Here is a 14,066-nt window from a genome sequence, read left to right on the forward strand (position 1 = left end):
GACACTGGGCTTGTGCTCGTAACTGGAACGATCAGGTTCAGGTACGAAAAAGGGGAGGGGGGGGGGTCTGGGGGGCAGGTAAAGCAGAAGAGGTTTTTCACCTTAATGCAAAAAATGCATTAGAGTGAAAAACGATGCGACTTTACAACTCCTTTAACTCCTGTCTTCCTAGGGCCTGCCTGATTGCATAAAATTTGAAAGTGTTTAGGCTTGACCTCATATTATATGGTTTTGGTGACTCCAAAGGAAAATTGTATAGTGTGTAGCCAGCTTAAAAACAGGGATAGTGTTTCTAAAGTCTCTGTATTTGGTGTTTATATTTTCTCGTGTAGTTGGAGGTATAGAAAGGCCTGAGGCAGTCACTGAGAAGCTTCGATCGTTTTAAGCTCTGGCTAAGGCTTTGATGAACTTTGAAAAGAATGAAAAAGGTGGAAGGAGGAGGTTTAAATCTGCCCCTTGTACCTTGAACTCACTGTTGGCCATTTTCCTGAATATCGTATGCTATTTTGCTACCACTGGGTTAACGCTGAGTGCAGTGTCTTGGTAGCTAAGACCTGGTAGATGTGGGTCTTCTGTGACAATCTTATGCTCAAGAAGAAAATCACTTAGTACATGGAACTTCTTACTTGTCCTTGTTCAGCCTCCTGAACAAGGCAAGGTCAATAGCTTCAGAGTGCCAATACGTTTGTTATAATGTCTCTTCTGTGAGATTAGCCACTTTGATACCAGGCACTTTGACCCCCTTCCTGCCCAGGCCAATTTTCAACACTGTACCCATATGAATTTTTTTACCATTTTTTCACACAAACTGAGCTTTCTTTTGGTGGTATTTAATCAACACTGGGTTTTTTTTTTTTGCTAAACAAAAAAAAAAAACACATTTAAAAAAAAAAAAAAAAAGGGGTCTTTCTTCTTTCTGTTTTAAAATTTTGCAAATAAATAATCTTTCTTCATAAATTTAGACTAAACTGTATCCTTCTGAATTTCTTTGGTGAAAAAACCCAAATCAGTGTATACTATTCAATCTGTAGGAAAAGTATAGAGTACACAAACTATGGTGTGTGTGTATATATCTATATATATATATATATATATATTAATATATATGAAATTAATTAATCCTGATGTACTAACAGCCTATCTAATTTCTTGAGGCCCGAAAATGCCAGGACAATCCAAATATCCCCCAAATTACAACTGTTTTGAATGTAGACAATCCAATGTATTAAGTAATTTTTTGGAAAATGAAAAAATTGTTTAAAAAAATGTTTTTCACAATTTTTTTTCAAATACTGTCAGCAATGCAGTACAGCCTCATAATATAACGGGTGTGATGGTGATCAGGGACACTGCCTGGAGACAGTATATATAATATATATATATTATATATATATATATATATATATATATAATGTTTTACATATATTTTTTTTTAATGATTTTTTTTTTAACACACTGTGAAAAGACCATATGGTTCAGGAGGAAAGGGGGGCGCATGTTTGTCCTCCCTCTTCTTGCCTGCCAGGTTGCATGCCCGGATAAGGGTCTGTTATGGATTTTTGAGGGGCCCCACACCATTTTTTGGCATGAGGTCCCTCTTAAAATTCATATCAGACACAGATGACCTGGTATGGATTGTGGGGGGGCCCCCGTGCCTTTTTTTTTTTATTTCTCTGTCTGGATTCTTTGTTTACATTCTGCTGTAAGCCAGGAATCCCAACTGATTATAGGGATGAGTAATTGATTATTAGGACACTGACAGGTGCCAGCTCCTTATCAACCAGCATCCAGTCTACTTCCCCTACCAAAAAAAGGCAATAGTATCAAAACCACATCAGTGTGAACCTAGCCTAATAGAGATATTGTTTTAAAATAAGTAACTGCTGAAGTCACTTAATATAACCAGTTAACAGTTTGTGTCCAGGTTTACAACTACATTATTCTATTATTATTCAGCACGGAGCAAAATGGTGTGACTACACGTAGGAACTAATAGCTTAACACTTGCTTATGTTCTTGACTAGGAGAGGGGTGGGTATATCAAATCCTAACCTTTTAACTAATTGAGGGCCACCAGTGGCACAAAACTTACCTTGTTCCATAAACTCGGTTACAATGTAAATGGGTTCTTCGGAAACCACTGCATATAGCTGAACTAGTTTATCGTGGCGGAGCTTCTTCATGATCTGAGCCTCTTCTAAGAATGCTTCTGGGGACATTGTTCCTGTCTTGAGAGTCTTCACAGCTACCTTTGTTGAGGCATTCCATGTCCCTTATAATTTTAAAAAAGATATATGAACGATATAACAATGCTAATAGTGTCATTTATCAACTGTGATGAGGATACCGTAGCACGATGAGTAGACTGTTGTTGGTCTAGGGACACTAAATATCTGCAAACCATGCCTAGGTGACCAACCCGAAGGGTTTTACTTATATTTCACTGGTAAAAGCCCAGCACCAAGAGTATATGTGTGCTGTGGACAAATGTACAGTTGGGTAATACAAGCAAGTGCAGGTCTCAAAAAACAATTCAGCTGTTTATATTCCTTTCGGTGTTCCAGTCTGATACGGATGTGACCCAACTTCACTGGAAAATAATGGATTCATTTATTCTGATTGGATATGACTCTCAGTTCTTTACTGACCCAATAAACATATTTTTTTTAAAAAGCTAATCAATCATTTTATTATATATGGTGCAGTCCAGCACAACCCAATATGATTAGAGAAATTGTTCTCTAGGTGACGCATGTAAATTTATCATCCAGTAGCTCATCTGCAAAGTTTTGACCATATTAGAAACATACTGCAATCTGTAAAAGAAATGTAAGTTATTATCCTATTATATCTTTAAAAGTGTATATATATCCTAACAGAAATTATACAGGACTTTATTATTCAGTTGATCTTCTATAATGTATGGGTCAGTTTTAAATTACTTTGTCAAGCGTCTAAAACATTTTCATGATACCTTTTTTTATTCACACTACTTAAAGGAGAAGTAGAGCCAAAGCTCGTTTGGCTGTACCTCTCCTATGGATGGTCTGAATTCACCCAGAAGCCTGGACTGGCACCTGGCTCAGCTGCGTTGCTACCCTCCCTAGCCCGGCACTCCAGTGAGTGCTGGAGGGGCAGAGCGGACAGTGGTGACTGACAGTCACTGCTATCTGCTCAGAGTTGCTGAGAAAACTGAGTGATCAATGAGGTTTGATCACTCAGTTCTCAGCCTTAGAGTCAGCTAGCTACAGAAGTAGCATCAGATCGATACTGCATCCTCCTAGGTACGTTTTTTTTTTTTTTTTCAAAAATCCAAAACTTCTTATTTAAGAGTTTCTATACTCTAAAATGTTCTATGTGCAGATTGTGTTGCGGGGTAGTTCTTGCCATTACCATGTTCAAAGCATGTGCATTATTCATTAAAAATATGTGGAATTTACACAGTTCTATTTTTTTTTAACAAATTATTTTACATAATTGACGAAAACATACTATACTAAATATATAGTTGCTTTGTTACATATGAAGAAATAAATGTAAAGTGTATGTACAGGACATGTACAGGAGGGTGTTTGGGGAGGTTGGCTTCATGCACCAAGCTTGGCCCCAGTAGACCTGATTATCGATAGGATATTGGAGTAGAATGCTGTTGATTACTCAGTGCTGGTTGTTACTATCTAATTTTGGAGTGTGTAATTATAATGCTCTTTTGACACTGTCATTTATGTTTTCAGCCACTAGGTGGGGCTCTATGTTCTCTTTAGTGAGCTCTATGCAGTTGGAAGCTAAAAAAAATGCTGGATAAAAACCATTGGTAATAGCTTTTTGTAGTAGCGTTTAAGAGCATTTAGGAGCATTAGTGTTTTATTTATGTTTTTGCAGTGCCTTTAAAAAAGGGGGAAAAAAGCTCAAAATACACTATTAGTAGCGTTTAGTAGCGTCTAGCAGCGTTTAGGAGCGTTTAACAGCGTTTCTGCTGGAAAAACCCTCCAAGAAACTATTATTTTTCTGCTCCTAGACGCTGAAGCTCAAAAAATGCTAATAACCTAAAGTAGTGTGTGCCTGGACTCATAGGATAACACTATTTAGCTTCTAGGAGCAGAAAAGAAAATGCTAATAACATAGTTACATAGTTAGTTAGGTTGAAAAAAGATACAAGTCCATCTGGCTCAACCAATAAAAAAAAACAGTAAAGAAAACCCAACCATACAATCCCATATACACAATCCTATACCCGCCATTGATCCAGAGGAAGGCGAAAAAACTCCAGCAAAGCATTATCGAATTTGCTACAGCAGGGTAAAAAAAATTCCTTCCTGATCCCCCGAGAGGCAATCGGATATTCCCTGGATCAACTTTACCTATAAATACTGTCAGGTCCATAAATATTAGGACATATTTTGGCTCTATACACCACCACAATGGATTTGAAATGAAACAAACAAGATGTGCTTTAACTGCAGACTTTAATTTGAGGGTATTTACATCCAAATCAGGTGAAAGGTGTAGGAATTACAACAGTTTGTATATGTGCCTCCCGCTTTTTAAGGGACCAAAAGTAATGGGACAGATTAACAATCATAAATCAAACTTTCATTTTTTAATACTTGGTTGCAAATCCTTTGCAGTCAATTACAGCCGGAAGTCTGGAACGCATAGACATCACCAGATGCTGGGTCTCATCCCTGGTGATGCTCTGCCAGGCCTCTACTGCAACTGTCTTCAGTTCCTGCTTGTTCTTGGGGCATTTTCCCTTCAGTTTTGTCTTCAGCAAGTGAAATGCATGCTCAATCGGATTCAGGTCAGGTGATTGACTTGGCCATTGCATAACATTCCACTTCTTTCCCTTAAAAACTCTTTGGTTGCTTTCGCAGTATGCTTCGGGTCATTGTCTATCTGCACTGTGAAGCGCCGTCCAATGAGTTCTGAAGCATTTGGCTGAATATGAGCAGATAATATTGCCCGAAACCCTTCAGAATTCATCCTGCTGCTTTTGTCAGCAGTCACATCATCAATAAATACAAGAGAACCAGTTCCATTGGCAGCCATACATGCCCACGCCATGACACTACCACCACCATGCTTCACTGATGAGGTGGTATGCTTTGGATCATGAGCAGTTCCTTTCCTTCTCCATACTCTTCTCTTCCCATCATTCTGGTACAAGTTGATCTTGGTCTCATCTGTCCATAGGATGTTGTTCCAGAACTGTGAAGGCTTTTTTTAAATGTTGTTTGGCAAATTCTAATCTGGCCTTCCTGTTTTTGAGGCTCACCAATGATTTACTTGTGGTGAACCCTCTGTATTCACTCTGGTGAAGTGTTCTCTTGATTGTTGACTTTGACACACATACACCTACCTCCTGGAGAGTCTTCTTGATCTGGCCAACTGTTGTGAAGGATGTTTTCTTCACCAGGGAAAGAATTCTTCGGTCATCCACCACAGTTGTTTTCTGTGGTCTTCCGGGTCTTTTGGTTTTGCTGAGCTCACCGGTGCATTCTTTCTTTTTAAGGATGTTCCAAACATTTGATTTGGCCACACCTAATGTTTTTGCTATCTCTCTGAAGGGTTTGTTTTGTTTTTTCAGCCTAATGATGGCTTGCTTCACTGATAGTGACAACTCTTTGGATCTCATATTGAGAGTTTACAGCAACAGATTCCAAATGCAAATAGCACACTTGAAATGAACTCTGGACCTTTTATCTGCTCCTTGTAAATGGGATAATGAGGGAATAACACACACCTGGCCATGGAACAGCTGAGAAGCCAATTGTCCCATTACTTTTGGTCCCTTAAAAAGTGGGAGGCACATATACAAACTGTTGTAATTCCTACACCTTTCACCTGATTTGGATGTAAATACCCTCAGATTAAAGCTGAAAGTCTACAGTTTGTTTCATTTCAAATCCATTGTGGTGGTGTATAGAGCCAAAAAGATTAGAATTATGTCAATGTCCCAATATTTATGGACCTGACTGTATTAGTAATCATTTATATTATGTACACCCAGGAAAGAATCCAGGCCTTTTTTAAAGCAATCTAGTGAACTAGACAGAACTACCTCTGGAGGGAGTCTATTCTACATTTTCACAGCTCTTACCGTGAAGAAACCTTTCCGTATTTGGAGACAAAATCTCTTTTCCTCTAAACGTAAAGAGTGTCCCCTTGTCCTCTGTGTTGACCTTAAAGTGAATAACTCAACACCAAGTTCACTATATGGACCCCGTATGTATTTATACATGTTGATCATATCCCTCCTTAATCTCCTCTTCTCAAGAGAGAATAAATTCAGTTCCTCTAATCTTTTCTCATAGCTGAGTTCCTCCATGCCTCTTATCAGTTTTGTTGCCCTTCTCTGCACTTTCTCTAGTTCCCCAATATCCTTTTTAAGAACTGGTGGCCAAAACTGAACTGAATATTCCACATGAGGTCTTACTAATGACTTGTACAGGGGCAAAATGATATCTCTCTCTGTGGAATCCATGCCTCTGTTAATACAAGAAAGGACTTTGCTTGCTATGGAAACCGCAGCTTGGCATTGCAAGCTATTATTAAGCTTATGATCTACCAGAACACCCAGGTTCTTCTCCGCTATGGATTCTATTCTCCTAGTTCTACCCCCCCCCCCCCCCCCTAGTATGTATGATGCATGCATATTCTTAGCCCCCAAGTGCGTAACTTTACATTTATCAACATGAAATCTCAAGCTTCTAGAAGCCTAAAAAAAAAAAAAAAAACGCTAGTGTGCATGGAGCCTAAACGTTATGTTGATTAAATATTTCATTGAACAAAATCAGCCTTACAAAGTAGCAGGAAATCTTTTCCTCTGCAGAATAGCTGATATTTTTTTAAAGTCCTCCATTAGAACTAAAGGACATATGTTCTTCTGAGGTTTCCAGCAATTTCTCCATGCCTTTAATTTGACAAGCTTCACAAATGTATTCAGATATTATGAGGGAATAAGGTGCTTTCCAGTAGAACTACTGATTTAGCAGCTGCAAGCAAATGATCTGTTCCTACTGAAATTGAGCCCGGGGCATTATCAGTAAAGATGGAAGAGTCACTGGGTATTTCCAGATCTTCCACTTTGTTTAAAATGGCAATGACCCATTAAATATAGGCCTGTAAAATGAGCATTTTAAAAAGTAAAAAAAAAAAAAAAGGTCTGGATCTCCCTAATGCATGAAATCTCTGATAATATCACTCAGATTTTGTGACTCAAGCATAGAGAAGCATACTATTGTTTTCTCTAGCTGTGTGACAAGCTCCAAAGTGAATTATGAGCTTCAGTCTGGCAGGGTATGCTGGAACATGCAGTTTCTGAGCTGCTAGAGTGCACCTAATGGCATATGATGATGCAAGAGGCCAAATCTGATGAGGATCTTCACATATTCCCTTGCTAGGCAGGGGAGGAGAAGTTACAATCCTATACTAGACAGGGTAGAAATGTTAGTTCTGGTAAAGGGTATTTAGGTATCAGGTTTTTCATATACTGAATAGTTAATCTGGGTTCCACAAAGAAACTCTAGGACTCCCATTGCCAGGATACACTTTGAAGGGTGTGATGATGAGATGAAGACTCTTAAAGTGGTATTAGAGTTCTAATAGGTACCTTTAGTTGAAGAATAGCTGTACAATTTAAACCATGACCTCCTCATCTCTGTTTTCCTAATACATTGCTTAAAAACAGTACTGACCTCTCTTGCAGACTTGCCTCTGTAAATCCAGCCATAGAGAATGGCTTTGCAGCTGAAGTCTGCACACAATAGGGTTTATTTACTAAAGCTAGAGAGGACACAATTAGTCACATTTCTGCATAGAAATTAATCAGTTTCTAACCTCAGATTGTTCAATTAAGCTTTAGAAGCTGATTGGTTTCTGTGCAGAATTGTGACTAAATTTGCCCTCTCTAGCTTTAGTAAATAAACCCCTTGTTAATAAATGCCAGAAAGTAAACTCCACCCTGACTTGCTGCTTTCCTTTCTTGCATCCACGTGACAGCTGTAGCTCAATCACAAGGCACCAGCACTGTCACAAATTATAGGAGAAGTGAGCCACAAGCTCCCCCATACCCATGTAATTATCTTTGCTTCTGTGGCTAAATGGAGTGGCGGATGAGCATAGGAAAGCTAAGTATATGGTCCTTGGAAATGGGGGGAGTTAATTGGCCCTTTTATTCACTCTGAGTGGGCCTTCACTTAGATACTTCCATAAACCTCTGAATGTGCCTGATGAGCATAGGAAAGCTAAGTATATGCTCCTTGAAAATGGGGGCAGTGAAGTGGCCCTTTTACTTCACTCTGAATGGGCCTGCACATAAATATTTCCATAAACCTTGATACTCAAGCTAAAGAAATCTGTACTGGCAGATATCAAATCTGAACATTGTTTTTATAGTTAGCTTTGTAAACACATCAAAATATCTTAGAGGTTCTTACCCTTCCAGACGTCTCCAAAACAGCCCTGTCCCAATTTTTTGTCTAGGGTGATAGAGTCTCTTGATATTTCCCAAGCATCTTTTGATAGACCCAAAGTTTGGGGCTTTAGATTGACACAAGCCTTTTTTAATAATTGGCACAGACCATCATTGTATTCTAATTAAAAAAAGACACATTTTTATGTTATGGCTAGAAAAATAAATTATATTTTGTATTCTAATGAAAAAAGACACATTTCCATGTTATGATTAGGTCAATTAAATTATCTTTTAGATTAATTTTGTTCTTTCTTGAGAACAAACGAGTACATTTTAAATAAGACTAAGATGGAAAAATCATAGACTAGCAATACCAAATGTTACCACATGATGTCACCATAGCCTTAGTTATGTATTATTATTATTATACAGGATTTATATAGCGCCAACAGTTTACGCAGCACTTTACATTAAAAGGGGGACAGCACAATTTACAATACAGTTCAATACAAGTGGTGCTATTTTTAAAATCGAATTGATGATTTGGATATATTGTTAAATCTTTACACTTTCATGAGTTGAGTTATACTTAAACCAATAAAAACAATATTCAACCATAGTTTGCCAGACCTAAATGTTTATGGGTTACTCAAAAATATGAATCTGTAAAGTGATTTTCCATGAAAAGTGACTTGGTTTGGTATGAGGATGTCAATGGCTCTGCACAACATGGAAAAACTGGGATTAAACAGCTAATCACATGATATACTTCTGGACAGAAAGAATTCTGTGTAGTGCTGACTTACAATTTTATACATATAGCCCCGGACCTGGTGTGCATGTGTATTATATACAGCACCAATAGTGGCCCCTAATACTTAATTTGGATGCCATCCTATGGCATGCACACACACATATAGATCCTATAAGGTTTATACATATGCATACAGCCCTGTGCCTGATGTGTGTACAATATATATATAATAAATATAATATAATAATTATTATATATTATTATATATATTATATTATATATATTATTATATATATTATTATAATATACTATTTATAATTATAATATAATAATTAAATATATATTTAATATAATTTTAATATATACTGTATATATATATATATAATAATATATAATATTATACATTGTTTTTGAGTGCCAATTTCTGGCACACACATGCACATACAATCCTAAGGGCTTATACATACATTGTATATACCCCCCCCAGTAATAGGGTGAGGTGGGTGTTTTTGTGGGGGTTTAGGCTGAAATTCTCTTACTATGAAGGGTAGTGAAGTACATATCTTTTTTAGCATCCCAATGTTTCCTCCCGGAATCTAGATCTCCAGACAGCTGCCCATTCTGCCAATATCTGCCTTTGGTTGTGCTCCCCTTACTGGTGCATCTAAGACAGGGGCATTCCCTTGCTCTCTGTTAGCCCAGTCCTGCTTACAATTCAACATACCTTTATAATATTGCACAAGTTCCTGCACAGTATCAAACTGGACCCGTGTTGTAATGTAATACCCTCCATTGTCAATTTTGCGGATCTTGTAATGCTTAACATGATGTCCTTTTATATTATCCCAATCACGGATAGAGAGAGAGAAAGCTCCTAGAGCAGAAATACAAAAATGACAAGTAATGAGTGAAAAGCAAAGTAGGAGAAAATATAAAAAACTCAGTTTCCTGACAGATATAAAATACACAAATTAATGCAGATTTGTACTCAATAATACATCAATAATTGTATTATTTTTTAAGCAAGAAGTGTAAATACATACCGAGCCAGTGGAAACTTAGGTCTGCCCCTATGGCAGCCAAATGGTTCGCAAGGGTTAATGATATTGAACGAATAGAAGACCTGACTGCTACCATTCGGGATAAATCCAAGGAGCGTAAGACCAGGTGGTTTTACTGGGACCTTTTTCAGCTTCTCAGATGAATACCTCCACTATACAAAGTTTCGGCTCTATGCCTTGTGCTCATATTGCATGATGTAAACAGTTCCTCACTCCCTGGGTGGAACTTTTTCTCCCATATAACCTCCCCCCTTTTTTCCTTACCTTCCCCTTCCTAACCCTCCCCCTTTTTTTTCTTTTCTTTTTCTATTTCGGTCTTCCCCTCTTTCATTTTAATTTACAAAAATATGGTATGTATCGACCCTAGTGGGACACCTCCATCAGACTTCCCCCATGTCCTAATAAGGCTTCATGCACACTAGAAGTTTTTACAGCGGCTGTTTTTGGCGTCAGACTTTTTTTTCTGCAGCCAGTAAACTCCCCAGCATGTTATCCTATGTGTCCATGTACACATAGACTGTTATCAGCAGTTTTTGGCAGGGGCATTTTCTGGCTGGAAAGAAATCCTAGAACTAGTGGGTTTTAAGAGGCGTTTTTCAGCTGTAAAAACACTCTAACTCTGATAAAAGCTTAAAAAAGCTGAAAAACACCAAAAACTGTGGCTATTATGCATTTATTAACCTTTTTTGAGCCATAAGCTTTTGTGGGAGTATAGTTTTGCTAAAAAAAAAAGCTACAGCTGAAAAAATCTAAAACAAACACTGAAAAACGCTACTGCAAAAAAGCTGAAACACTTCTACAGCTACAGCTTTCTACTGGCTTTTTGATAACGTCCAGTGTGCATGAGGCCTTATGGCTAAAAAACTAGGCTATTCTGCGTTTATCAATGTTTTTGAGCCCTAAATTTTTGTGGGAGTATAGTTTTGCTAGAAAAAAGCTAAAATATGCTGAAAAACGCTACTGCAAAAAAGTTGAAAAACTCCTTCTACAGCTACAGCTTTCAATTGACGTTTTGATAACGTCCAGTGTGCATGAGGCCTTATGCCCCATACACACGTGCAGATTATCTGAAGCCATTTGTCTGCAGACTTACCAAAACCATATAATATGAGGTCAAACCTAAACACTTTCAATTTGTATGCAATCCGGCAGGCCCTTGCACTACATAGAAAAGGTAAATCTGAAGACAAAAGTCTGCAGATAATCTGCACGTGTGTACGGGGCATAAGGGCTATTGCACACTGGACGATTTTACAGCTGCTGTTTTTGGCATCAGACATTTTTTTCTGCAGCCAGTAAACTCCCCAGCATGTTATCCTACGTGTCCATTCATACATAGGCTGTTATCAGCAGTTTTTGGGAGGGGTGTTTTCCGGCTGGAAAAACCCCCCAGAACTAGTGGGTTTAACCGCTTCCATACAGAGCAGTTAGACCCCCTTCCTGCCCAGACCAATTTTCAGCTTTCAGCACTCTCACACTTTGAATGACAATTGCTCAGTCATGCTACACTGTAACCAAACAAAATTTTTATCATTTTTTTCACACAAATAGAGCTTTCTTTTGGTGGTATTTGATCACAACTGGGGTTTTTTTTTTTGTGATATAAGCAAAAAAAGGGCAAAAATTTTGCAAAAAAAACACTTTTTTTTAGTTTCTATTATAAAATTTTGCAAAACATTAATTTTTCTTCATACATTTGGGCCAAAATTTATACTGCTACATATCTCTGGTAAAATTAACCCAAATTAGTGTATATTATTTAGTCTGTGTGAAAGTTATTGAGTCTAGAAGCTATGGTACCAATTACTGAAAATTGATCACACCAGATGTACTGATGGCCTATCTCCTTTCTTGAGGCCCTGAAATGTCAGGACAGTACAAATACCCCCCAAATGACCCCTTTTTGTAAAGTAGACAGTCCAAGGTATTTAGTAAGAGGCATTGTGAGTTTTTTGAAGTTATAATTTTTTCCCACAATTCTTGGGAAAATGAAGAAAATTTTTTTTTTCTTTTTTTTCCCAAAACGTTGTCAATTTATAAGCTATTTCTAACACATAGCATGTACACAGCAAAAATGACACCCCAAAATTCATTCTGCTACTCCTTCTGAGTATGGTGATACCACATGTGTGAAACTTTTACACAGCCTGGCCACAAAAAGAGACTCCACGTCCAAGTAGCACCATAAGGCGTTTTAGGAGCATAAATACACATAAAACTTTCTTACTACCTATCACACTTTTCAAGGCCCTAGAGCACAAATACAATGGAAAAGTCCACAAAATGACCCCATTTTGGAAAGCAAACACTCCAACGTATATTCTATGAGGCATTATGGGTCCTTTGAACATGTCATTTTTTTCCACAAGTTTTTGGAAAATGTGGGAAAAAAATAAAAACTTTTTTTTTTTATACAAAGTTGTCAATTTATAGGATATTCCTAACACATAGCATGTACATAGCAAAAATGACACCCCAAAATACATTCTGCCACTCCTCCTGAGTATGGCAATACCACATGTGTGAGACTTTTTCACAGCCTAGCCATATAGAGGGGCCCAACATCCAAGGCGCACCATCATGCATCCTAGCCACTTGCCTAGGCCTATTTTTGACATTTGGTGTTTACAAGCTAAAATCAGTTGTTTTTGCTAGAAAACTACTTAGAACCCCAAAAAATTATCTATTTTTTTTTAGCAGAGACCCTAGAGAATAAAATGGAGATTATTGCAATATTTTTTATCACACCGTATTTGCGCAGCGGTCTTCCAAACGCAATTTTTGGGGAAAAAATTCACTTTTTTTAATTAAAAAATAAGAAACCAGTAAAGTTAGCCCAATTGTTTTCCATAATGTGAAAGATAATGTTACGCCGAGTAAATAGATACCCAACATGTCATGCTTCAAAATTGCGCATGCTCACAGAATGGTGACAAACTTTGGTACTTAAAAATCCCCATAGGCGACACTTTAAAAATTTCTACAGGTTGCTATCTTAGAGTTACAGAGAAGGTCTAGGGCACAAATTATTGCTCTTGCTCTAACGATCACGAAGATACCTCACATGTGTAGTTTGAACACTGTTTACATATGTGGGCGGGGTTTCCGTATGCGTTCGCTTCTGTGCGCGAGCTCGCGGGGACAGGGCGCTTTAATTTTTTTTTTACTATTTATTTTATTAATTATTTTTTATTTTTACACTGTTTTTTTTTTAAAAAAATTGATCATTTTTATTTCCATTACAAGAAATGAAAACATTACTTGTAATAGAAAAAGGCACGACAGGACCTCTTTTTTGTGAGATCTGGGGTCAAAAAGTCCTCAGATCTCACAAGTACACTAAAAGATAGAAAAAAAAAAAAAAATTAAATAAAATGAAAAAAAAAAAAGGGACCTTTAAACTGGTTGCCGTAGCTCCGGTCATCCAAGACCATAGAGTCGAGTGAGGGCAAGCTTGCCCTCACTCGACATCCTGTCCGTGAGGATCTGGGACCGGATCGTTTTCCCCGCTGCCGGCGGGTCCGGTAAGCAGGGAAAAGGACCAGAATGCGGCGGGAGGGGGGGCACCTCTTCCGCCACCCCGGAAGGGTGATCCCGCTGCAAATCCGCCGCTGGGACCACCCTTATCGGAAAGCCAACTGTCCGCCGTTTAAAAAAATACCAGGGTTATGGCAGCTATCTGCTGCCATAACACCGGTATTTAGGTTTAAACGGAGGACGTATATAAACCTTTTTGGACTTAGACATGGTGGCTGTATGAAGGGTGACAGGTACTCGGGTACTTTGCTGGGCAGGTGACAGGCAGGTGATAGGTACTGATGAGTAGTACTGATAC

General features: G+C 38.0%; 1 protein-coding gene across 2 annotated transcripts in view; it reads right to left on the reverse strand.

Moving 5' to 3' along the window:
• Positions 1–14,066, reverse strand: part of FGR (FGR proto-oncogene, Src family tyrosine kinase) — a 176,981-nt gene that overhangs the window by 21,115 nt on the left and 141,800 nt on the right. For both annotated transcript variants that reach the window (XM_082245823.1, XM_082245824.1), the window contains exons 7-9: positions 9,895–10,044; positions 8,439–8,594; positions 2,093–2,272 (exon numbers count right to left, since the gene is read on the reverse strand). In XM_082245823.1, coding sequence (XP_082101949.1) covers positions 2,093–2,272; positions 8,439–8,594; positions 9,895–10,044 — 486 coding nt within the window. The remainder of the gene's footprint in view (positions 1–2,092; positions 2,273–8,438; positions 8,595–9,894; positions 10,045–14,066) is intronic.

The sequence above is a fragment of the Pelophylax lessonae genome (genome assembly GCF_965119305.1).
Source record: "Pelophylax lessonae genome assembly, chromosome: 2".
NCBI lineage: Eukaryota > Metazoa > Chordata > Amphibia > Anura > Ranidae > Pelophylax > Pelophylax lessonae.